Source organism: Triturus cristatus, chromosome 10 (genome assembly GCF_964204655.1).
Source record: "Triturus cristatus chromosome 10, aTriCri1.1, whole genome shotgun sequence".
NCBI lineage: Eukaryota > Metazoa > Chordata > Amphibia > Caudata > Salamandridae > Triturus > Triturus cristatus.
The window spans coordinates 323,486,353-323,513,545 of record NC_140593.1 but is presented as its reverse complement, the minus strand read 5'-3'; the positions used below and the strand labels follow the sequence as shown (position 1 = coordinate 323,513,545).

At 45.8% G+C, this 27,193-nt stretch overlaps 1 protein-coding gene and 1 long non-coding RNA gene across 3 annotated transcripts in view; one reads left to right on the top strand and one right to left on the bottom strand.

Moving 5' to 3' along the window:
- Window positions 1–8,704, top strand: part of HACD1 (3-hydroxyacyl-CoA dehydratase 1) — a 194,344-nt gene extending 185,640 nt beyond the window's left edge. For both annotated transcript variants that reach the window (XM_085631518.1, XM_085631517.1), the window contains exon 7: window positions 8,392–8,704. In XM_085631518.1, coding sequence (XP_085487644.1) covers window positions 8,392–8,474 — 83 coding nt within the window. In that variant the 3' untranslated portion in view covers window positions 8,475–8,704. The remainder of the gene's footprint in view (window positions 1–8,391) is intronic.
- LOC146789390 (uncharacterized) overlaps window positions 1–25,733 on the bottom strand; it is a 245,062-nt gene extending 219,329 nt beyond the window's left edge. The window contains exon 1 of the long non-coding RNA XR_014970096.1: window positions 25,666–25,733. This is a non-coding gene — a long non-coding RNA (uncharacterized LOC146789390). The remainder of the gene's footprint in view (window positions 1–25,665) is intronic.
- Between the last annotated feature and the right edge of the window lie 1,460 nt (window positions 25,734–27,193).

Genomic DNA, 27,193 nt, shown 5'->3' with positions numbered 1-27,193 from the left:
TTAAAATCTCATCCTCTGAAGACATCCGGCACCTAAACAACACTCTCTCCTCTGGACAATCCTGGCTGACCAACAACCACTTAAAGCTCAACCCCAATGAAACTGAACTCCTTTGCATCCAACGAGAAGGAAAGTCTGATCCTGTTCATAAGTGACTTAACAACCTAACTGCATTAAACTGTAACCTATCTATCTCTAACTCTGTCAAATCTCTAGGGATTACACTTGACAAAAACTTGAGCATGAAAGACCATGTCAATGCATCTGCAAAAAGTTCCTTCTACACGTTGAAATACCAAAAAAAACATCACCCCCATCGCCCCCCTTGAAGACCTAAAGACCTTGGTGTATTCCCTAGTCCTCTCTAAGCTGGACTACGGCAACACAATGATCACTGGCATTCCAAAAAAATAACTTATCCCTGTCACATTACTCCCACACGTAAGAAACTCAACTCGCTACCATTCGAGGCAAAAAGCATATTCAAAATGGCCTGCATAACCCACAAGGTCTCTACACCGATAAACCAAACTACCTTGCAAACAAACTGTCAAAAGCTGTCCGTAAGAGGCCTCTGTGAAGCTCAAACACTTAACTCCAGATTTCGCCCAAATGTCAGAAAGAAAAATCACTCACCCATTCCTTCACTGCGAATGCACCTAGCATTTGACATCTTCTACCTCAGGATCTATGGGTCAATCAATCATTCCTACACTTAAATTACTTCTTCTCAACAAATACCTGAACCCTCCCTCCTAAATAGTTGTCTTGCCTTAATGCACTTCCCCCAACTACTGAGCGAACCTATCATTGCCACCTCTGAACTTTATTGTCCATCTTTAATATATATTACTCAAAAATAATAATGAAAAATAATACAGCACATCATACAAACAATAGATTTTATCAATTTGCCAATTCCACAGTTAGAGGAGAAGGGATCATCTGTACAACTATCGTTTTGGGCTACAAAGTCTGACTTCAGGACTCTTGGGCTCCACACCACTTGGGTTAAATATGGAACCATGCATGCAAATATATCACATGCCTTGAAAATGATGTCTTTACTATGACCACATCTCTACCATGCATGCCTTTAACACGCATGTCTTTACAACGAATTTCGTTGTAAAGGCATGGTTGGTAAAGGCATATTCGTGGCAAAGATTACATCCCCTGCCCTCAGCCCTAAAACCTGGCCCCCAGCCCTGCAAATGACCCTGCCCCCAGCCCTAAAAACTGTCCCAACCCCTCCAACCATGAGCCCTAAAACCCGACCCAGGCCTAATAACTACCCCAACCCAGCCCTAAAAACACCCAAGCCCCCACCCTGAGCCCTAAAACAGACCCTAAACCCTAACACTTCCCTGACACCCCTCCCCGGATTCCTAAAACCCAGCCCCCAGCCCTACTTACCAAGCCGCATCCTGATCCTCCCTGTCCCGATCCTGCCTGTTCCTTCTGTTCTCCCCACCCATCCGCTCTGAATAAAGAGTGCTGGCTGCCTTTACCACGCATATGCGTGGTAAAGACAAGCGTGTTAACGGAATGCGTGGTTCCATCCAAGTTGTAAATGCAGTCTCCCTTTAAATATTTATACTGAGTATGTTAATTTCTTTGTAGAACATATTTTGCCAATATTGCAAAGTGTTCCTGAGGATTAGGAATATACCCTTGTGTCTTTTCATAGGCTATCGTCTAATTATCGTTACTAAAGTTCTCTATATATCACTGGGAGCAATGTCTTCAAATCTGCCTCTCTCCCTGACATCATGTTGAGCAGTGGTCGCTTGCAAAGGCACGACCTGCATACCCAGCTCATGCGTATGTTCTGAAGCAGTTAAGCATGGTGGATATTATTCTATAGATCAGCTTCATCTGTTTTATTAATATGTAACTGCTCAGTTCTTTAGCATTTCAAACCTATGTGTAGATTTGGGTAGCCCTTAAATAATCCACCCAAAAATGATTTACATCATCTACACTTGCACATTTGCACCTTGCAGATGTCTGAGTGCAGATTCCCCTGGCACAGCTCCCAGTTGACCAAAATGATCTCTATTCAGGAGGGCTATCCTGAGGTTTTGAGTGCTGTGCTCGCTGTTGAAAGCCAAATCTCCACTAGCAATATAGCAGCATATGCATGCCTGCCACTTTAGAGATAATTTTATCCCCTGAGCAGGGGAGGCTCCTCCGCTATGGTGGAGGAGCTTCGCCCACTGCTTTTAAGCAGTGTGAAGAAGAGAAACATAAAATGATAATAACTTTAAGTTGTTATTATTTTTTGCTTCCTGAAGTGCCCATCTGCTTTGCGGCGGTTGGTTGGGCAGGGCTGCTCTGCTCTCCGAGCAGGGTAGGAGTGGTTTGCTCACTCCAAAGTGCACAGTGACTGGTCGGTCGGCCCTCTCGGGCTGCCCAAACCAGTCATCTGCACTTCCATGTGCTCAATGTAGCCTGCATTACAGCCTGCATGGAGAACATGCCCACCCCTCCAGCCCCTGGCTGAGTGCCGTGTCACAGCGCTGAGACCAATCACAGCGCTGCATTGCAGAATTGTGGTTGGGTCAGGGGAGGGAGCCTGGCTGCCTGCTTTTTGTTCCTGTCAGAGGCAGGAGAGCAGGAGCAGAGAAGACGCGGGACCTGGCCTTGACGTAAGTTTAGATTTTTTTAATTATTTTGGCCCCCCTGCGTGACATCACCCTTGACCCCCCCACACCCCACTCTCGCAAAACCTGTACCCACCCGCAAGCCATGGTGGCCGCCACTGCCCCTGAGTAGGGAAGCCTACCGTCCCATTTCCTGTGTCCCTCACTGGTCTGGTGCAGGATGATACATGTCTCGATTTTTGTGGCTGAAGCAGAGGAGCCCATAGCCCATATGAAGCCCATAGCCACATTCACCCGCTGAGAAATGCCGTTTTCTCAGGTGGCTCTGGGGCAAAGATGGGACGCCTGGAATGCTGTGGAAGGTCCTGCTGGATGCTCTTTATGCTCAGCACACTGTCAATATGTGCTGGGCTGAGGTGCCTTTGAGAGGGCAGTGTTGTTCTTTTAAGGTAAATGGGTTGGGCAGCACAGAGTATGTCCTGCTGGAGGCACTCACCTTTAGGCGCCGTTGCATTTATACTACCAAAGAGGAATGAGAGTATCCGGAGTGAAGCGGTCCAGAAAAAGCACTGAAGAGCTCCTGAACAGCAGGGGCGACCCTAAACCAGTTGGGCAGCAGCCCAAAGACTATAATCAGAATGAGTTTCATCTGTTATCAATCATTGCAATTAAAGATTGGGGAGTTTAGATTGAGATGGCCAGATTTGATTTTAAGTTCCCTTGCCAAAACTTGGACAGTTATACGTCTTGGATTTAATTCACTTGTCAATGTACAGGTTTAAACCGAACGACGTATAAGATACTGTTAATCAAATGTGGGCTATACATAGATTTATTGTTTAAGCAGTAATATCTAAATTGACTATCTTTACAATAATTCATTGTTTTACACTTCTACCAGTCTGTCAGAAGTAAATAAAATAAACACACTAATGTATTTGATGCAGTGAAGCTGAGTGTAATTAAGTTAAGGACCAGTCAGCCCCACAACACACATTGGACATTACCTCATAAGAGACAATGCAGTCTCAGGGTCTGCCTGTTAAAATGTGGCCCAATGAGAGTTTCATGGACCTTGGAGCAAGCCGTCCTGCCTTGCAATATTGATTCTTTAGAATCAAATTCCTTGATCTTCGACTAATCCTGCTCTCCTTGTGCCTCTGTCCCTTATCTGCCATTTTGTGAGAACTTTTAAACAGGTTCAATGCATGAAAAAGGGCACAAAAAAACATATTCTGATGGGACACACCAGAGCTATATTTTCTCATGGCAAAATCCACCTAATTGTCAGATTATGACTATCTAGTCTGCTGCTGCCTCTGATTGATGTATTACCTTAGCATATTATGTAGTCTACGTTGCTTCCTCGCTCTTACAATATAATTTCAATAAAGATGTTTGAAAATAACAAAATTCCATCAAGCCCTGCAGTGCTAGAACACAGATCCCCAAAATTCTTAAAGTCACAAAGAGTAAAGTTAGTCAAACCTATTGTCCTTCTTAACAAGTAGTCTCTGGCTTTCTCTGTTAAGTCAAGTCAAATTTCCATCTCAATCACACTCTTGCTAGCATCTTTTAGCCTATTTCTCATTAGTTCCAGTCTTAGCACAAGCATTTCCAATGCAATAGGTCTCGCATTTTCGAGCGTTTAAGCTATTGGCAGTGAAAATGTCAATGCCTTTTATTCATGTGTTTTTAAAAGGAACACACATATAAAAGACATTGTTTTAATGCCAAGAGCTCAAACCCTCGCAAATGCAAGACTACTATAATGGTGGTAACTCCCCTTTTTTTTTTTTAGACGCGGCTCGCATATTCTGGTTACCGTGAGCAGCGTCCAATCAAAGGGGCGAGGCCACCTTTACAGTGAAAGCGCGTAGGGTACTTTCAGTTTATTAAAAAAAAAGTAATTTCAAAAGCTTTGTAGCACGCCCGCTAAAGTGAAAACGGCCCGCACTGGTAATTAAATAATTGAATAGGCGCTGTCGCTAAAGTGAATGCGGAGTGCGCCGTATATTATATAATTAAATAAGCACGGCCACTATAAAGCGGACCACGCTGTAATTTGAATAAAATATATTATAATTTAAAACAATGCGGGCGGGTGCTCCGATGCCGTGGGTGAATAGGGGTAAGGGCATTAATGAAAATAGTGCTCACCAACTTATAAAGCATACCATGTAACAACTGAAGTAAAGGGGCCAGCCCTGTTGGGAGATTACAAGTGAATCACACACAGAACCCTAGAGCTTTCTAGGGGATTGATCTAGAGGCTATGTGGTGTTCAGGGTGAGCTGGCTTCCAAACCTAATATGCACACACAAAAAGAAGCTACCCTGAATAAATCTCTGATTTCACACAAATTGAAAAGCACTATGCACTCATTTAGTGGGGTGCTGGGCATCTCAAAAAAATGTGAAGGACTGTCCTCACACAACACCAGGTGTCATGCTTCATCATAGGCAGTCCTCGCTCTCTAGAAACTGCGTTTGGTAGAGAGCGGACCTACACCTGGAGACAGGGAGGCACTACTAAAAGCTAGGTGGGGGCTTGTGATAAAGTGAAGGTTTAAAAACCAATGCAAACACTAAAATACGTTTATTTGTTAGGTATTTACTTAATATTAAAAATCAATGTGGAGATTTGGGGAGGTAGCACCCCATCACCACCAGTGTCGTCAACATGTTTCTGCCATATTGGCTTAAAGGGTTCGTGGCATTCATCTGGACAAAGTAACTAGGGCTCCTATATAACCTCTTCTGGTTTAGATAATACCACTACGTAGGGTGACCTGTGTCATCCTCTACATAAAGTCAGGGTTTTTTGGAACCTGTAAAATAAAGGTAAGATAGTGTCAAAAGGGATGGATGCCCATATTTTTAGAATCAGGAAGTAACAACAAATACACCATGCATATTATCAAAATTATGCATGTGGATGTGGAACACGTGTCACTGCAGGTGTAGCGCACATAAATAGTTGAAATCCTTAAGTGTCGTGAGACCAGCTCACATTCTTACCCCAAGTAAGGGTCTTTATTGCCCCATTGGAAGAGGGACAGAGGGACCTCTGTAGTCACACTCTAAAGATAAAATAATGAGAGGTAAATAATCACAAATGCAATATTTACACATTCTCAGACCAGGGGCTCCAAAATGCAAAGCTTTTGGTTACTCATTTATCCACCCATTCACACCCTTACTGCCTCAAGGTGCGGCCCTTGCCGTTCTCCTAAAAGCGTCCTCTCCTCTCCCCCACTGGTGGTGGATTGAGCAAGGGTCTGCGCATTTTATAGGTACTTTGTAAATACCTTAATTGGCCATTAGTAGCACATGGTGAAATAGGTGGCGGAATGTGTGACAAAAGACCGGGTGTCCGTGCGCGCTGCCTGGATGGTGCGTCCAATTAAAGCCGGCGTACTGATTGCCCAACAAACTGGAGACCCGGCGGTAGTGAATGACGCAACCGCCAGGTGAAAGTACCTTCGGTGATAAGTTTTGGGTGTCCCAAACAAGTTTGTCCTGGGGGCCGCGTCATAGCGGTGTGATGACGGGCAGACTCGGGTCCGATCAGTCTGTTTCTGGCACATTATGAGAAGAAGCCGGGGGCGCGGCTTCAGACACGCGTCTGTATAGTCACGCGACCGCCTAAACTGACGGTGGTGCTAAATGAATGGGGCACCTATGAACTGTTGCTGCTTTGTGTTTAATTCACAATAAATGTAAACGAGAGGAAGGAGAGTGCAAATATATTAATCGTGTTGATTAACTGATTACTATGTATAAAGAGGTGGGAGGGAACTAGATAACTCCTTATTTATTAAAAATAATTTTCCAGTTTACGTTTCTCAGCATCAATGATGCAGATTTCATGGTGGGAAGTAAAGGCCTGTAAGGAGGGCGAGGGAAAAACGATACGTGAAGGGAGTTCCAGGTGTTTTAATGGGGACATAATTCAAAGGATAGACCTATTTGTAAACATGTATGTTTCTGGAATTGTGTTCCACGGGTACTCATAAATTATATTCTGTGTTATTGTGACTTTATTGTCCAATCCGAAGCCATGGATGTCGTCGTTAAGACCAGATTCCCATGTTCTTAGATGGAACACCCAGCGTTGTTCACAGGTGTGGAGTCTCTTTTGTATGTTTGGGTAAATCGAATTAATTTTCTCAAGGACCACCCATTTCAGGTCCCCATCCTGATGGCCTTTCTCTAATTAGTGACGTGTCAGTTTGGTGGTGTTTCACCGAATGGTACTTCGGTGCTCATTGATTCTCATTTTTATTTTCCTGGTGGTAATGCCTACGTAGAAGAGGTCACACAGGCATGTAATGAGATATACAACATTTTCACTGTTACAGTTAGTGAAGTCCTTCAAGATCCATGGTTTCCCCATTTTTATGTCCACCTCTTTCGTGGATCGTGTGTATTGGCAAGCTACGCAGTTCCCACAAGGATAGTGGCCCACCGGCCCCTGGTGTTCCCATAGGGTTGTCTGGGTTTGGACTTGTGGGTGGAGTTTTTGCGTGAACCAGTTCATCGTGGATATTCGTGTTCCTTTTGAAAGTGAACAAGGGTTGAGGCCATTGTTTCTCTGCCCCATTCAAAATTTGCCAATTTTTCCGCACTTATGAAGACAAGGCGGTACTAAGAAAGGACTAACAAGCCTATGTATGAATCAGAAGCCACAAATTACGAAGGGCAATGACATAAGCCAATGACAGCCATGGGCGGAGAGTGGGTGGGGCTTCAAGAGCCTACTCCAATACAGCATGCCTCACAGAGCGAGCAGCGCATGTGTGCTGCCCTTAGGCTCGACCTAAAAAACAAGAGCAGAGGAATAAGTAGTTGTTCAAGATAAACATTTTTTCCACACGGGGAAGCCAGGATTACAAACCATTTTTACTGGTTCCAGCTTTCAAAAAGCTCCTTGTATCATAGCTGGGGAGGAGGTTCTATGGCATGGCAGAAGCGAACAGTCAGACATCTTCTCTGGTGCCTGGGGCAGAATGTGGTAACTGCTCTGCATCTGCACTGGATCCTGCTACCACTGGTGCTCCCTTTAGCCATTCTACCCATGAGCACTGTGGGATCGAGGGAGGAACAGGGGCCAGCTTAGACTAGTGGCCTGTGATCCTCTCTCCATGCAGGACAGGGAGCTCATTTGCTTAGACCTACTTTAGATGGTCTGAACAAAGAATTCTCTTAGAAAGTCCTAATCCTTATTTAAAGGTAGTAGGGAAATTCTGTACAGCAGGGTTCGTGGTCCCCAGGCGCATTGCAAAAAGAAGAGCAATGAGTGTTCAGAACCTGGTGCTTTTATTTGCAAATGAGAGATGTGCCCAACTCTGCATAGACCACAGTGTTCGGCCTGCCCCACTGGGCAGATTTTTCACCCAGTTTTCTTGCATGCCTGCATATTAGTTTACCCACTCTGCTTGCTTTTTGTGAAGGGACATTTAAATTTGTGAATGCTATGTAGGACAAAATGATCTTTTTTGCGGTCTACGTTGGTGTATATTAGTTCTGCGTGTGTTAACTCAGTGATTTAAATGTCCATGGCCCATATATGTAACACACTATGTTTCTGGTCAAACAAATAATTTTTTTGAAAAAAAATGATACCCCAGTGTACAGTGCGCTAAAGCACATGGTGCCGCTCACTGTGACCATTAGTGACACTCCATTTGAGAGTATTAGATTTCAGTGAGTGAGACTTGATGTGTCTTTGTGTAGTTGTGCATTGTCTTCATTTTAACTCAATTTTTTCTTATCCTTTAAAGTGTTTCCACAGCTGTATTTCCATATGCTTCGTCAGAGAAGGAAGGTTTTGCACGGAGAAGTGATCGTGGAAAAAGAAGATTAAACACCCTCCCTAGACATGGTGCTATTTCCCCAAGTGACAGAGAAAGAGAACTCCGATGCGGCTGTGACCAGGCAGTGCTCACAATGAACAGCTATGCAAGATGCTCTATGCCATATTCTTTTTTTATTTACCTTTCACTACCTTGATACTTCAAAGAAAACCAACGTTATGGAAGATTGTACATGAGCAGTGCTTACTTGAGTAAAGACAAATAAAAGGACTAGAGAATATTTGTCAATCTGCTTACTTTTTAAGTGATGTCTAGCTTGTGTTTATTGGGGTTCTTGAGGCCGCAGTGGCTGGTGGTCTGGGTTAGACAGTTAGCTGTCTAGTCCTGACCCATGATGGTAGAATGAAAGAAGCATGGAGTGTTAAATCTTAACATTAACATACTACACAAGTAGTAATCTCATCAATGGGGCCATCTGGTGAATGGTGTCATTAAAAGATCTCAAAACCTTAATTGACATCATCAATCAAACAAACATTCTAAAATACCTATTGTCAGAGATACATGACTGGGCAAAAAGAACAGGTTATTTTTCTCTACACTTGAAAGCCCCTTTAAGAAGTCTCAGGATCATAAGAAGTTGAAATGGGACCAGATTTTATACGTCCAAGGAAGGTTGTTGTTTGGTTGGTTTTTGCAGTGTGTGGGCTCCACTGACTTCTCTGTGGGAATCCATGTTCAAACCCAGGCTTGTCTGATCTTGCCTAGAATGCTTTGGCCTTTCTTTCTCTGTTGTACTGCATGCAGGGAAATGTTTAGAGGCTCCCAGCTGTAAAGGATTGTCTTGTGAATTTCAGCCAGTGGTGCACACTTTAGGATCTTGCAGTGTTCACACTATTTTTCGTCCTCTTTACAAGAATTAAGAATATCAACTCTCTGCTTTAGTTATTGAAAATGTTCTGGTGCTGTTTAGCAATACAAGTACTGTTAGAAATGGGGTTTCTGGTTGGCTGGGGTATGCACCTAAGCCAGACCGAACCCACCACTCTAGTCAGGGCAAGTAAGTTATACACCAAGGATAACCTGAGCTCACCCCCTGTTGCATGGCACAGAGCAATAAGGCTTATCCCCATAGGCTATTTGTAAAGCATTTGTGCAACACACACACACACACACACCAGTGACACAATGAATACACCACAAAAGAGACACCACACAGTAATATATAAAAATATCCTTTGTAATATAAAACACATAGACCACAGTTACATGAATCACTTTGTTAACTAGGCCATAGTCATAACATAACATGTATCATAAAACCATTTGTGTAGTATGTAATGCACGTTAGACCACAAATCACACAAGCTACTGTGCCATTAGGCACTTTTCATGACGTCACATAGATCATAAAATCACTTTGCCAATCGGGCAATGGTGATAACATCACAAGGAAGTGCAATCAAGTAAATACTGGTATGTTGCACACATGATAAAAACACCATCACAACACTGTGCATATTATGGAGGTCTTTAAGTGATACTCGTTATCCTATCATATGCAAGGCAAACGCCATAAATCCTAACATCTGGGTCTAAAATGCAGGCAATGGGAGCAGGGGCAATCACCAGCTAATCATGGTGCCCCAAAGCACACCTTTGTACTTTCCTGTGCAGCCCCAGTGCTTCTGCGCTGCTCAGAGGGGCTGCACTGTAGTTGTGGGTCCGCCTGTAAGGGACAAGGATGCCTGTACACCTAACACAGGCTCTGGGGCCACAGTGGGGGTGCCGCAGGTACGAGACCTCTGTCCAAGGTATATTCTGTCCTGAAGGCACCCAGTCCACAGAGGCCTGAACAATGCCTAGGGGCTCCTCCCCCCCCGGCCCTTCTTAGCAAAGGAGGTGAGAACCCATGCTACCAAGTATCGATAGTAGAATCAGGTGCCCCCACAGGTCTCACCGTGGTTGGGGAAGTGCTAAAGACAGAGGGCAGGGTACTCCAGAAACACCCTGGTGCAACAATGATTTGCAGCCCAGGACCTCTTAGCAGAGTTCCGGCTGCAGGTCTGGTAATGGATGCTAGAAAGACAGGCTGTGGGGGAGAGGGAGATGTCTTCCGTCACCTCAGCTCTCCCCTTCTGCAGTTCCAGGGCCATGAGAGCTGTAGCACTGCGTGCGCTACTTTACAAAACAAATCACAAGGAGCAATCAATCCAAGATCCTTTTCAGAGCAGGCTTCTGCCAGACTCAATAGCAACAGGGTCCCGTGGCAGAGGTACTCAGGAGCAATCTTTCCTGGCCCTGAGGTTGTAGGAGGACATTGGGAGTGTTGAAGTGGCAGGCAGGCTAGCACAAGGGTCAATATAGCCAAAGTGCCAGTCTTTCTCTCAACCCAGAAGGCAGGAGGTCAGCACTCCAAGCAATCAAGTCTAATGGCAGTTCCTCCTGGCAAGGTGCAGTCTGTAGAGCCAGCAGCACCTGGTTACAAGTCCCACACAGTGTCTGAGTCACTTTGGGTGCAATCTGTAGCCCTTCTTGGCAGGGCACAGCTCAGCAGGCATCAGGGCAGCACAGCAAAGCAGGGCAGCAGTTTCTAGGCACAGTCAGTCTTAGCAATGGGGCAGTCCTTTCAGCACAGCAGCCTTTACTCCAGCAGAGCTTCTTACAGGTACAGTAGTGAACTCCAAATGTGGGGACAGTGCCCCTGTACTTATACTCTGGTGCCTTGCTTCTAGAAGGTGGGAGAAGGTTCCAGCAAGATCTGGTCAGTCCCAGGAGTTTACCTCCACCCTTGCCTTGGCTCCAGACATCAGCTGGGTGTAAACAAGCCCTTTGTGTGAGTGCAGGACATAACCTATACAAATGTAAAGTGTCAATGCCTCTCACTCTCCCAGCCCTCCCTGTGTGATGACTGTCTGGAAAGTATGCACCAGCCGAGCTGTCACTCTTGTCTAAACGTGGATTGGAGTCAGACTGCAAAGCACATACAGTAATAAGCACAGAGAAATGGCCACTTTCTAAAAGTGGCATTTTTAAAACAGTAATAAAAAATGCACCCACACCAGTAAGCATGATTTTTCACTACTATTCCAAACACATCAAACAGGGCAATGGTATTCCTTTCAGGTCAGAAATGACCACTGAAAATCAAATCAGGGAAATCCCAATGCAAACCTATGAGAGGAGCAAGCCACATAGCAGTGAGAAACCAACTAGGCTGTTTGTCACTTCCAGGACATGCCACACAGATAAGGCACATGTCTTACCTTTTACCTACACAGCATCCTGCCCATAGGGCTAGCTAGGGCCTATTTAGGGGTGACTTGTATGTAGCAAAAGGGGAGTTTTCAGATGTGGCAACCACTTTAAATGCCACGTCACTGCGGCACTAAACTGCACAGGCAGGCCCTGTGGTGGCAGAGGCCTTAGACAGGTTTGAAAGGCTCCATCTGTGGGTGGCACGAGCAGCGCTGTATGCCCACTAGTGCCATTTAATTTACTGGCCCTGGGCATATGGGATAGCACTGTAAAAGCGACGTGCACGTAAATTAAATATGCCAAACAGGTGTAGACCAATCTTTCCACGTTTACAAGAGAGATCAAATTCAACAAACGCAGGTCAGAACAAATAGAGGAGGAAGGCAAAAAGTTCTGGGATAACCCTGCAAAAAGGACCAGGTCCAACAAGTACCAACAGGTACTTGTCATATGCTGACTCTGTCATGTGCTGTGCCTTTAATTAAATCCATGGGGTTTACCCAGTACACTAGAATAGATCATTTCTCAAACAGAAACAATTGAGGCAGTAACAAGCCGAAAGGCATTTTCTGACCCATCATGTCAGGTTCCAGGACAGAGATCCCCAGTAAAATACAGATACAAACTCCTTTTTTGGCACTGTCGCTTTACACTCGTGACCATCATCCTCAACACACGGGAACCACAGACCTGAAACTCAAAGTGGTAAATGTGGCTGACCTCAGTGTGAGGATCAGCCTGGAATAAAGTTTTATTTACTCCTCAATTAATGATTGGCCTCAGAGGAGCATAGACTCTAGACGAAGGGTTAACCTAAACAAGCATTTGTAATGCAACAGGTCTCGCATTTACGTGAGTTTGAGCTGTTGGCATTGTAAATGACAATGCCTTTTATTTATGTTTTGGTTTTGGAACATAAATAAAACACATTGTCATTTGTAATGCCAATAGCTTAAACTCGAGTAAATGCGAGACCTATTGCATTGCAAATGCTTGTTTACAGTGTGTATATAAAGCGCTCTGATACTTTCGGGTCAAGCTAGCGCTATATCAAACTTTTAAAATAAAAATAAAATAAATAAATGGTGAAAAGGAAAGTGGTGGTGAAACCTGGGGATTTGCAGTGTTTAAAGGCAGCCACTGATGCACTCAATATGTACAGCTGTGTCAAAAACTAACGCTCGCTGCGGGAGTCAGAGGGCTCAGCCAAGCGCGAAAAGCACTGAGGACACGGGAGGGTGGAGGGGCAGAGGGAGGGAGCCTGGCAGAGAGGGCGAGCAGACTGGGAGTGGGAGAGAGATGACAGTGTCCATAGGGGACGGACGAAAGTCATTAAGGATTTAGGTGAGGTCTGGAGACAAGAGAGGCCTGGAGAGAGAGAGAGGGTGGGGAGAGAACATGCTGGCAGGGGGAAGAGGCGGATATAAAGGCACTAGTAAGGAAGGGGAGGCGTCGGCGGGGGAAGCAGATGCTCAGAGAGGCATACAGGGCATAGTAGAGGCAGCGGTCACAGCAAGAGGTACAAGAGGCCCGAAAAGGAAGGTGACGTAACGGCCAGGACTGCCGACTGTGGCGCTGGGGAACCAGATTCGAGTCTGGGCGTCCTCTGCTCAACATCCTGTGATTCCAAGCAAATTACTTAATCTCCCCCTTTCCTCCAAAGAATGAATGTGTCCTTGTGTAACATAACTGATGATCATGTGCAAAAACAAGAAAAGAGAGGAGGCGGAAACATCATCAGGCGGTAGAACGGAAATGCTGAATCAGAAGAAAAGTTGGAAGCAGTGTACCGAGAAAGGAAACAACCAGGTGTAGTGGATAAGAAGGAAATATGGATTGATTATGCAGAGGGAAGAGTAGGGTACTGGGTGCAGTGAAGGAGAGTAGGTAACGGGGTGCAGTGAAGGATCGAGGAAATGTTGGGGTGTAGAGAAACGTATGGGTACCATTTTAAAAGGCACGTACAGTGTATGAAGACTGAGGTGTTGAACTTGCATGTAAAAGGAGGACACACAATGTGCAGCGGAAGGGTGGGTGGAGTGTGTATGGAAAAAAGACGCCAGGATCAGGGGGCAGGGTGGGGTGCAGAGGGAGGGTCCACTCATTGTGCAGCTGTGGCAGAGTGAGACTGAGAGTTGTGCTGCGCAGGGAGTGAAGAGGAGTGGGTGTGAAGAGTGCACGATGGGGGGCAGTGCAAATGGAGGGGCGGTGTTTCAGGGAGGTAGGGGCACAATGGGCCAGTCACGCAGGCTGCCAAATGCTGCGCGCGCCTGTGTGAAAGTGATCACGATCGCGATCACACATCAAAGCGGCCGTGCGGCCGCGAAAGTGAAAGCAAACGAGTGCTTTCAGGCCTCCAAATGGTGCGCGCGCCCGGCCGACGCACATGCACTGTATTTGGAGGCCTGAAAAGCCACTGTTTGCACTGCCAAAACTCGCTTACTATAAGTCTCGCCAGAGCAGCGCTAAAGCGCTGTCTCAGGCGAGACCTAAAAAGAGGTTTGACTTGCAGAGAATGTTTAATCCTGAAAAGAGTTTTGACTGCCTGAACATCATCTGCCCCAAAAAAGAGCAACTCTCATTGGACGATCAGCCTTGAAAGGGCAGACTGCTCAGGCAAATGCCAGGCCCCTTCCCCATGCACTTCACTGAGAAGTGTAAGTGAGATTCGAGGTAAGAGTGGGCAGTGCAAGTCCCATGCATGTCAGTTTGAGTGTTCCAGCCAAGTGTGTGGATATTTCGAGGCACACCAGTACAATGCGGAAGAGCACTGACAGCCCGAATACTGGAAAGGATTTATGTGGGCTAACAGAAGATACATCTTTCTGAACACAGAGTGAAGATTTAATTGGGCAAAACAACTTTCCAGGACCTTCCATCCCCAAAATGTGGAACTCAACTACTAGCGCTAACTGTATGGCACCCAGATCAAACTTTAATACTTGGGATAAAAACGCAATTCTCAAAACATTTTTCGATTTATTGGTAATTTAGTGTAATAAGTTGTGGGCTTGCTATCCCTGCTGATGCGCTTATATCAGAACTGAACAACCTGAGTTCTGCTCCCACTGGCACGTTTGTCGGTTTCATTTACCTACAGCAACATCCTCTTCCGAAGACAGTTACCTAATTGTCTCAGATTTCACACACGTCATGCGTGAGTGTTCAACTAGGCAGCTGTTCAGTTTTTATCCTATTTTGTTGTTATTTGCGGACATATTCATTGTTGGTCACGTTTGTCTTATGCAGAGGTTCATGGACTTTCCTGCCGAAGTATATATTGTCCTTTATGCTGTGGGCATACATAGTCCCTCTTCATTGGCCACACTAGTGGGTGAGGGGGATGGGTCCAGGTGCAATCTCTGAGCCACCCACACTCAAGTTGAATCGCCTGCCTCTAGAAACTGCAGTATTTTGCGCAGGCGGGTGGTTTGTTGTCCCAGTAGGGTACGAAACAAAATGAGAGGGGGCAGGAAGTATCCTTTCTGCCATGGTTCCCAACCTGTGGCCTGAGGAACCAGGTTCAAGTCGCACGTTTAGCTCAACAGCCTGTGATTCTGGGCACATCGCTGAATGTTTCAGTGAATGCGACCAAGTGTAATGCAACTGGTGCTCATGTAAAGCACTTCAGTGCCCTTGGGCCAAGTTCGCTGTATAGAAAATCTGCAAAAAACAAAGGCCACACAGGACAAATAGAAAGTATGGTTTACAATGTATTTAATGGATATATTAGGTTGTCATATGACGTGGCAATAGAAATCAGCTCCCCTCTTCTCCTTCTCTTGTTCCACATCATATTCTGCCCATAAATGTATTTTTGTTACATTCGTATTAGATAAAGTTTAAAAAAATTTTTTTTAGTAGTTATAATATTTTGTGTAGAAGTGTTGTGCATTAGAGCAGTAACGATGCATATCACAATGGCAGACACAAGGGACGTTTACCATAGCGCCAAATAAGCTATTGAGGGGGCAGATTTACAAGCCCCTTGCACCACCTTTGCATCTCTTTTCCCATGTTAAAAGTGAAGTAAAAGTGGCGCAAGGGGCTTGTATATCTGCCCCTGGGTTTGTAGGAAAACTGTAACAGTGACAACATTCAAACAGCAGTACATTTCTAAACCTGCAGAGAAATACAATCTTGGATAAACCTAATAACAACATTTGGGGGCTATCTGAGGTAATGGTCAATTTCTTTCTTGCAATAGGAGGAGATGCCTTTTTAAGATTTCTTTTGTTTTTCAACCCTCTACCAGACAGATAGGTCCAGACCCAGATGCTGCCCAGGTCCGGTTGAGTGACACTGGAAGACTCTGATCGACAGGTCTTAGGTTTTGGGCGGTAGTATAAAGAATGAAAGAAACAGAAAGGACGTCGGGATAGACTGTGGGATGCTTTATACACCAATAGTTTAACAAGCATTGGCAATGCCAATAGGTCCGGCTTTAAAGGAATGTTGTATGGTAACGTGAAGCATTGGAAGTACATAGCACGTGACTGGGTATGTTTTTGTGTGGAAGCAAGGAACTATTGAATGCTATTGGTGAAAGTTAAAAATTACTTTATTTGAATACTGTTTCAAACACGTGTTTATCAAAGTCAAAGTCAAAGTCAAAGCTTTATTTCGATAAAAAGTCATTATCATAAAAGCAGCTCAGTGTATAAAAAGTTACAGTTAAGAACAACAGTAATAAATTTAAAAAGATTTTATATCTCTGTTCCAACATTTAGGAAGGGCAATAGTTTCAAAAAATGTTTGTTCAGTTAAACTAGCCAACTAGTTGATTAAATTTTAGAGGTTAAACAATTATGGCAGCATTTTCAGTATAAGAAATTTTTCTAACAAAGAATTAAACAGATTGTTTTAGCTTTTTGGCCCGGATAGCCCAAGCCCAGGATAGAAACTTGGCTAGGGCACAAGCATAGGGTACGCTACTGTCCGAAATAAGTATCCTGATTGCCACATCATGACTCCTAGTCCCCAGCTGACGGCATAGGTTTTCGAGCCAGACCCTCCTTGGAGTAGCATATTCGCCGCACACAAACATAAAATGTGCTAATGTTTCCGGTTTAACAAGACACGATGGGCATAACTCAGACATTTCCATACAGGATTTCCATCTTTTAGTAAAGGTATTAAGTGGTAAGGTTCCCATTCTAAATCTAAAATACAAGGCACTATCAAAGGGTTTTCCAATTGCATCCAGGTACAGTTCCCGCCTGGGGCAGTCTTTGAACCTCAGAAAGTCCTCTGTTAGCCTGCCCAGGGAGGTGCTAGAGTTTCTTTGAGAACAAATCCAGTCCCAATAAAGCTTTTTAAGTGTTTGCTTTGGGGGTGAAGTTCTACTTAGCCATGATTCAAGTTGGCCCAACTTAATTAATACGTTTTTCATGTCTTTTAGCCATTTGATTTTATACCAGCTTGGTGATGACATGATTTCCTTGAGGCCTCTGGCATATCCGCTTAGTTCTTCTACCCGCCAAATACGGGCCCATAATAATAAAGGGCGAAATTTCGCGATTTCGCCAATCTGGGTACAGCCAAGGTCCATGAATAAAGGAAGTGTCGGGGTGCCTTGTGGAAGGGACATTATTTCTCTGCAGAATTTGTTCTCAGATCTCTGCAGAGCGTCAATGGACGAAAAGCCCCAGAGTTCCGCCCCATAAAGGGCAGAGCTAACTCCTTTAGCTGTGTAAATCTCAAGGACTGTTCCTATAGGCCTTGTTGTGCTGGAACGTTGCTCTCTTAATAGGGCACCTGTAATCCTTTTGTGGCTCAACAGCATTTTATCTAGGTGTGGCGTCCAGTCCATTTTATCCGAAAGGCGTATCCCAAGGTAATCAAAGACCTTTACCCTTTCCAGAAGCTCAGCGTTTAGGGTGGGGGAACGCACATGTTGTTTCGGTGGATTGAGGACAAGGTACTTCGTTTTGTTAGTATTTATTACCAGACCTCGTTTGGTACAAAATGATTGGAAATTGTCCAAAAGTCTCTGGAGTCCCATTGGGGTTTTGGAGATTAAAAGCGTATCATCCGCGAAGAGGAGGGTCGGTATGCGTTCGCCAGCCAGGGATGGCTCGTCAGATGGATGTTTGAGGAGATGCTCAACCACCCCATTGATGTAGAGAGAGAAAAGGGTGGGAGCCAGAACACATCCCTGGCGGACTCCTCTCTCGACCGGAATACTGCCCGTTTTCTCCCCTCCAGGGCCCCACCTGACCTGGGCAAAGCTGTCCTGGTGTAGTCTGACTAATAGGGATAGTAGATAATGTGGCAGCCCCATGTCAGCAAGTACTTTCCATAATAGGTCCCTAGGTACAAGGTCAAAGGCAGTCTTTAAATCGATAAACGCGAGATAAAGACTGCCCTTGCCTATAACCACAACCTTCCAATATACCATCATGAGCCTGAATGCCTGCTCAATCGTTCCAGTACCCACTCTAAAACCTGCCTGGAAGTCGGAAAGGATTTTATTTTCTTCTACCCAATTTAGGATTCTAAGTAACAGGACTTTGCCGACAACTTTTTGGCTGGTATCTAACAAGCTGATTGGCCTATAGTTAGATGGGTCATCCCTCGAACCTTTCTTATGGATGGGGACCACCTCCGCCCCTTTCCACGATGAGGGAATAGGGGCACCCCTACAGATGGCAACAAGAAGGGAGTGGATCAATTTGCCCCATTTGGTGCTATCGGATTTTAGCAGGTCCCCGGGAATCCCATCAGGTCCGGCCGCTTTTTGTGGAATGATAGAGCTTATTGCGTATTCCACTTCCTTTAGCGTAAAATCAAAGTCAGTGGGGCAGAGTGCATAGTTTGTGGTAGGCAGGGATATAGCAGACCCTCTCCCGTTGGAGCCGTCATGGCAGGAGTAGAGTTTGGAGAAGTGGTCCTCCCACACCTGGCTTGAGATGTTACAGGTTAGCAGATCACTGTCTGGTCTATTACGTGCCCTTATAGTGTCCCAAAAATATTTAGAGTCTTTTTTCAGGCTGGCTTCTTTAAGGGTTAACCAGTAGGCATCTTCCCACTCTCTTTTGGCCAACCACAAGACCTTTTTATATTCCCTTCTAGCTATTTGAATTGATAAGGGGGACTTCCCTTTAACTGCCTCAATTAGACATGTCTTGGCCTTTCTGCATGATGCAGAATACCAGTCGTGTCTGCCTTTGGGTTTGGTTAGAGGTTTGGTTTTCCCTATAATCCCTTTTACCCAGAAAAGGTCCCCTATAGTTTTTATGGCTACTTCGTAGATAGTTGTTACCTTATCTGCTGCCATAAATAAATCTATGGAGCTGATTACATCTTGTGTGCCATTAATCACCTCTTCAATAGTGGACAATTTATTAGTATTACACAAGATCTTATTCCACTTAAGGCGTCTTCCACAAGAGGAGACAGTAATCTCCTGTGGACAGCTCGGTGGTGCTAGCGGCGCTCTGGTAGACCAAGAATTCATTAGGGTTAGGGAAAGTGAGTTATGATCACTCTCTATGGTAGGAATAACAACCATATCGATGACCGAACTCCAGAGCCCCCGGTCCAGCAGAATATAGTCTATCCTTGTGGAGTGACCAACTCTGTTGAACGTTGGGGCACCCATCTGATCAGAACATGTGCGGCCATTGGCTGCTCTTAATCCAAACTCTAATGTAAGTGCGTTAAGCTGTATTGCACTGCGAGTCCAGCGCTTAATGGGTGGGATAGAGAGGATGGGAATACCCCACCTACTGTCCTCTTCTCCTAAATCGGGTATTCCTTCTAGGGGGAGTGGCTCGTATGTGCAGTTGAAATCTCCTGCTATTATGATATGGCCAGGTTCGTTATGGTCCCCTAATTGGGCCTCAAGTTCCGCTACTGTTGGTGAGATGCACCCATTTTTGGAGCCTCTAACGTAGACATCGTAGAGATCTACAAGTAGTCCCCCACGTTGGCCCGATAGAGAGATACCAAGGATGTCTGGGTTTCCTGCCTTTTTTATGGTTATCCGACAGTTAAGCGAAATGCTTACCCAGATGATAAGCCCCCCTGATGGCCGCCCCTTCCCTGCCTTAGGTTTTACAGCTGGTGTATAAAATGTGACAAACCCGACACGGTGCAGTGGCTCAGTGATCCAGGTCTCTTGGAATACACAAATCTTGTGGGCGTCAATCAGGACGTTCCACTCCGGGAGGCCTAATTTCCTAGAGATCCCCGCAAGGTTCCAACTAAGAATTTTTATCTCGCCATGTGTTGGATCACCGTCGGGGATGGTAATAATTTTAGAATTTGGTGGGTCTACACTGTCCCTAGTAAATATGTGGGCAAGTGGTATTAGGGGTGCCTCTGTTGGGGATTCGGAACATATAGGGAGAGATGTGGCTGGCGGAACATCCTCCATATCGTTATCGGTGATAGTGAGATTTATATCTGGACCTTCCATGAAGTTGAGTCAGTCTACCTCATCTAACACACAGTATCTATTTGGATGAGCGAATTGTGAATACGAGGGGTCGAAAGAAGGGAGCAAGTCCTGCCATGGCTGTTGCAAATGATGGTTAGCGAATTGTGGAGGCTGAAGGGGTTGCTGCCACTGCTGAGCAGCCTGATATAGGGGTGGTAGATGTTGAAAAGGTTGTTGCCACTGAAGACTAGCATGATGTGGGAATAAAGATGAGAATTGTGGTGGTTGTTGCCAGTGTTTAGTGGTATGTTGCGGGGGATACACAGACCCTCTGTTAGTTGGAAAAGTAGGCCGATGGGGATTTAGTCTTGGCGGCATGGGAAGGAAATAAGACAAAGGGAGTGGATTGATTTGGGTAGCAGGACCACTATTGGGTGTATTGCATATGTATCTGGCTGCCCCTATATCCCTAAAGTTAACTGTAATTACATCCCCTGCTATTGTTTTCTTACTCCTGCCCACCCAGTCCCCTCTACGCACTGTAAGAATTTCACCACTCATATTGCTAGGTAAAGGTTTGTGTAGTTGAAGCCACTGAGCACATTTGTTTTTTAGCTCTACAAAGGTTTCTTTTACTCCCTCCTTCAGTGGGGGAACGGCTGTCAGCACAACCACAAAAGGAGAGACTTCCGGTGGCAGGCTAATTGACTTGAAGCGCGCCTGCTTTGGCTTAGAGCCTTCGGGCTTGTTTGTAGAATGAGGAGCTGCAGGGTTAGTAGACTTTCCTGTGAGATCTTTTGCTTGTAAGTTGGTAGTTTTATTTCCAGCAGCAGATTGTTGCAAAGCCGAAGTAGGACCCACCGCCTTCGGAGTAGATAGGGGTGGGGATTGAGCAGAAGTATTCCCTGTTTGGGACAGGTGTAATACAGCTGAATCCTTTGTAACTGATGGTATTTTTGCCTTGTTAGATGCATCTTTAGGGGGCTTGACGCAAGGTGAAGGTTTGGGAAGTGTTTCTTTAATCCCTTGTGACTGAATAGACCCAGGCCCAGTCATCTTATTAGGCCATTTCGAAGTTATTAGCGACGTGAGTCTGTCAAGTTTGGAGATTAAAGGCTTTATTTGCGCTGCTATTGTGGCCTCAAGGTCCAGTTTAAGATCTGTTACCATGTTTTCAACCCAGCAGGGTATGCCTGACGCCAGGTGCGGGGTAGGCGATATCAAGTTGTGATTCCTTGCTTTAGCTTTAGGTTTTTCCTTAGACTTGGTCTTGGACGCCACCTTTGTAGGAATAGTAACCCTGCCCCCAGTGTCGATAGGTACAGAAAGTGTTCCTTTGTCCATTTGCCCATCTAGGCTTGGCTTTGTCTTTTCAGATGTCTGGCAGACTTCTAGATCTGAGGTAGCCTCAAGATCAACATAAGACGGATCAGAGTCAGATTGGGTGACTGACAAATCGACAACGTTCGGAACTGTGAATTCGCCAGCGGTGGTCAAGGGTAGTGGTAAGGAACAATTAATCAAAGCTTGCTGGGAGGGTGAATTTGCGTTTGCAAGAGAGCCCAAGGAAGAGCGCTTAGCGTTCATGAGGTCCAAGGAAACTCTTTTTTCCAGCAATATAATACTTTTATCGATGGTCTCATTCACCCGTGAAATAAAAAGATCTATAGGTCCAGTCACTTGTGCTACCGCCATGGCTTTTTTAGTACAGCTTCTAGTTCTATTGCTCATAGTTGACATCTGTGGTGCTGGGTCAGATGCAAGAAGGGGCCTCTCAAAAGCGGTAGATGATAGGGCTAGGAGGCGGGCACTATGTGTTTATAAAAGAGATGGAAATCACAGTTCCGCCTACCTTGCCAACGGATGAAGGGCGAGGATACAGGGGTTCAGGGCCAGGGCCGTCCTCTGCCTTCCTTGAATGGCCTTAAACGGCCTTAAACGCCCCGGCCTTTGCCCCGCGCGCGTCCCGCGTGCGCGTTGCTGCCACAGCTTATCTAAGAAGAGGTCAAGTGGAGGGGGCGGGAAGAGGACCAGCTGTGACCGATCCGCGCCGCTAGGCACGCTGGTCCTCGCAGTCCCGCCTCTGACCTTGGTGACCAGCTGTTGGTTTCCAGGAAGCGCGTTGGTGTTCATGCACGTCGAGGGACAGGAGGCTAAGTCCACAGTCACCAAAATCTTTGCCTACGAGCGGCACCCGCGAAGCGGGGGCCGCGAGGCGTGGCGAAGGCAGGCAGTACGTGGCGTACTGCCTGCGTGGCACTTCGCGTGGCAGTACGTGGCGAAGTGGCAAAGTGGCGAAGTGGCCGGAGTGGCCGAAGAGCAACAGGAATCAGGAGCAGCGCTCCAAACAGTAAGGGACCCTGGATGGCCAGCTGGAGGTGTCTGGGGATGATGCGGGTCTTCTTGTTGTCACGGGCAGCGTTGCCAGCCAGCTCCAGGATCTCAGCGGTCAGCGTAAATACCTATCCAACTCGCTGTTCGGGCGTCTGCTAGGTGCAACCTTCAACGCTGTAAACTGAGCAGCTCAGCCGAGCTGCTACCGGCGTGTCCGAGAGTAGCGCCAACCCGGAGGATCCGCATACGGGCTTAGGCGATAAAAACTATACACTGCTGGAGGGAACCCCAAAGTGTAGTGTGCTGGTCGGCTCAGTATCAGCAAGTGAGCGGAGCAGCAACGCGCACGCCTTCAGGCTGAGAGGCAGGAAATTAACTGGCGGCGTGGCGTGGTGGCCGGCTCCGAAGGAGAAGGAGCGGAGCAGCAACGCGCACACATTCAGGCTGAAGGGCAGAAAGAGGAATGGCGGCATGGCGTGCTGGCCGGCTCTGAAGAAGAAGGAGCGGAGCAGCAACACGCACGCATTCAGGCTGCAGGGCAGAAAGGGGAATGGCGGCGTGGCGTGCTGGCCGGCTCCGAAGGAGAGGAGCAGCAATGCAAATGCCAGCAAAAGGAATCCTCACCAGGTGGGGAACTAAAGGCAGCAGCGGGATTCCTGGGGAAAATACAGCTGATGTCCCCAAAGAGTATCGGGCTAGAGAGCCGAGGACTTTTAGCAGGATGCAATACAACAAGGAACGGGAACTCGATCGGAACAAGGGGGGCGTGGTCACTTGTCAGGAACAGTAAGCCAAGCGTGTTTATCCTCATGCCTCTCTCTTTCTCTTCCTGATTCTTTCACTCCCTTAATTTCCCTGTTTTAGTTCCGCTTGTCCTATCGTTTTATTTTATTCACCATTTTGCCCCTCTTTCTCTCTTGTCCTATAATTATCCTTGTGTTTTACTCAATGTCATTGTATCTACCCTGTCTCTCACTTAATATTGATGTATTCTAGACTCTCTTCTTGTGTCCCTTCTCCTAGTCTCACCCTCTTGCCCGCCTTACACGTTATTTACACCCATCCCTCTTTTCCTCGTTCTCACTGTCTCATTCTCGCCCCTCCCCATAAAACATGATTTAATCACTCATGTTACTTTTTCTTGCATTCCCCGTACCACTCTCCCCTCATCTCTCATCAACTTTTTTACCCCGTTTCTCAGCAGTTCCTTTGTCGCTATTTTCTTTCTTTCTTTCTTTCTCTCGCAGCATCGAGTTCTCAATTCCTCTCTCACCTGTGTTACCTGTGTCTCCTTGCTTCGCCTCTTTCTCTGTTCCTCCTCATCCTCTCCTTCCTCTCTCTATGACCTCCATTTCCTCCTCACAGGGATCCTTCCACCCTTTGCGTTTATCTTTTTTCCTTTCTTTTTGCATTTCCACCTTTTTCTCTCGACTGCTCCCTCTCTTTGGTTTTGCATCTCCACCACATCTCCATACTTTACCTCGCTCACCCAATTTGCTCCTCACTCGCCCCTTTAACTCTTATTATGACCCTCGCCAGCTCATATCTTTCAAAACAAACAAGCATTGGCATAGCCAATAGGTCTCGCATTTGGGACCTTATAAGTGTTTAGCCAGAGCAATTGGCTCTGCCAATGTCTTTAAGCTATATTGTAGAGCACCGTGGCTGCTGTGCAGCATGTTGAAAAGTTATATTAAAGTGGTATATGCATTTTTGTTACCTTAGGTATAACCAAGAATATATTTGTACAACTGAAAGACCATGTTAAAAAATCAGGCATGCACAGCACAATGGTCAGTGTTTCTATCTGCCGGAAGCCTGTTACAAGCCTATAAGTGTCAGCTTGATCTACCTCCGATTTTTGTTAGAAAATGTACTTAAACCCACATATGTATCTGGAAAGTGCACTTTCACACTTTGGGGCATCTTGAAGCTAAAATAACATATCTTTATTGTTACCTAACTCAGTGTATCGACTTTAGAAGGATGAAAGGTTAAGTGAGCCCTGTTGAGATTTTAACCTCTGACCATGAGGTCAAAGACGCATCACAGGAGGGGATGCATTAATCCACTAAGTCACCAAGCTTGACGACCAAAGCCCTCGTTCAGAAGTTAATATGATGGCACACAGCAACATTGGAAGTAATGTTGCCTAGTCTGTATGGACCTTTCCTACATCTCAGACCTTGACGCACTTGCTACAGAGCTGCTTCTGATAAAGAGGGAAGGAAACCTATAGAGAACTATATCACCAAAACAAGACCAATAATGGAAGCCTGTTGCAATCTCCTACCTTCACCCCTCCTCCAGCATGTTTGCACTTTTTTGGATCGAGCTACTCTTGGCTCGGTTACTTGCATAGAAAAAAAGGAAATGTTTCAGAATTATGGTGACTCTGCCTGATAGATCCTTGCACTTTGTCATAGGTCTTATTACAAGTTTTAGACTGTCGTCTTTTGCATCTCAGAACAAGCTGCTAAGTGCTTCCACGGCTAAAGAAATCAAAGGGCCAGTAAGGTCAGCAAGCAACAGGTTGGTCTGGTGCCGATGAAGCTGTTTCCACTATATCTCTTACCTATCAATGGCCACCTCATGGACTAAAGCTGCTTTAAAGTGTTGCTCAGATCCACCTTGTCTACTACTCGCCCTGAGGCCAAGAAAAGTAACTGCGTTCTATAAATATGATGTAGGATCACTCTGATAAGCAGAGCCTCCTCTGGTAAACTCTAAACAAGCATAACCAAATCTGAGTATTTAGGCGCACGCAGCTGATCCGGCATGAGTGTGTAAGAGACAATTGGGAGTTGCGGCCAATATTTGCATAAAAAAAGGCAAGGTTAATCTACAATACCCTGACAGAAATGACGCCATGATCACCTTTAACAGCAATACTGAAGCAACACTCAATGAAATGAATGAAGTTACATTCACTCACTTTGGAAAGAGGCGGCAGGTGTTAAAAACAAGCACTCTTTAATGTCCGATCCCTTGCAACCAGTGAAAACGTCTTTTCAGTAAACATTTTGATCCCCCACCCCTTTGCCATTACCCCGTGGCCACCCTTATTGCTCTCTCATATCCTTCAGCTAGCTTGACCACTCTTTACCCCACGCCTGAGCACACGTCCTCTCTGCTGCTCCCTGTCTCAAAACCTTCCACACTCTTCACCTAATATAAGCCACTCACGATCTTTTATCAGAAACTAAATGGCCGGTGGCTTGAGACAGCTCTCTCACACCATTAAGAAAACTTAAGGGGTAGCTTACCTGGAAGGAATTAGGATAACAACAATCAACCCTGGTAGGAATACACGCTTTCAGGAATACACGCTTAACACTTTCAGACTCGATGATTAGTTCCGGAGCGGCAAAGCTGATTGGCTGCTTCAGATCAATAACAAAACGTGACTGGCTGAGATTGTGGCAAAATAATCGCCATCTTTCAATGGTCAAATGCTAGTACATTTAAAGTGAAAAGTGGACCAGGAATTAAGTGATGAAGTTTTATGCAATATTAATATAGAGGATAAAATATGAAGGTGAAATGCATAGCAGTCGTACTAGCCAACATTTGGAACACCAATGTAGAAGTAGCAAACCGTGCTGATTCTTTGCTCTCAGCCCAACAAAAGTTAATAAAATTAATTTATTTTAATTTTCGAGTATTTGGGGCTGACAAAAATGAACAAATGCGTAGAAGCAAGCATTATTGCCGATACCGCAAGTCTCATGGCGAGTGAGGGCTTAATGTTACACCTGGTCAAACGGGCTACTGAATAAACAAGCATTTACAGGGCACGGACGGGGGGGACAAGGCACGAACGGGCGGGGGTAGGGGACAAGGCACGAATGGGTGGAGGGGCGGGCGGGAAGGATCGGACTGCGGGAGGGGGGGCACAGGAAGAAAGTAGTCTGTGAAGTAAAAGGGCAAGTAGCCATGGAAGGACACAAATGACCACATGGTCGTCATAAGGAGGGGCTAACAAGCCTACAACCAATGGGAAGGCAGCATTTAAGACACAAACCATTGAAAATGATGGGCTGAGAGTGGGCGGAGCTTCCACAAAGTTTCTAAGCTATACTGAATGCCTCGCATAGCGAGCAGCGCATGCGCTGCAACGCTAGGCTTGACCTAAAAACGAAAACACACGTGTGTGCAGTAGCTGGGAGGTACAAGGGTGATGTGCAAACCTTCCCTAGGGAGACCTCAAGATATAAAGAGCAATAGTCAGTGCTTAATTTGTAAAAAAAAAAAAGAAATAAGTGCCAGGGCTCTCGCCAGGAGTCCACTGCAGCTTGCACAACACATTGCCCCTGCCAGGCTGCCAACAATAGTAACAACACAACTACTAACGATCACAGTCCAACAAGTGTGACAATTCGGGCTATTTCAGGCCCCCAAACCTATAAGAATGACTTGGGCAGCATGTAAGAGTCATTTTTAATGTATATTGAATGAACATTTACCTGTTGTTGTGGTCATCTCCAAATTAGCCAGACAGCGATCTTTGTGGCAGCTGTCACAAACACCGGTGTTGCAAATTAAGTGCCGACGCCGAGCCCCGGACACCATCGTCTCAAATTAAGCACTGGCAATAGTGTGTGTGGGACGAGGGCGCTTAGCTCACACAAGTCAGAGCAGTAAAACACCAGATTGTTCAGGGTAATGCTGGGGAAACCCACCCTCATGATAAGGGAAACTTACGACAGACTCTCAACTCTACCGGACTAAAAGCACCACTTCTTCAAAATCCAGACTCACTTTGGCTTCTGAGGCACGATAGAGGCGTTGCTG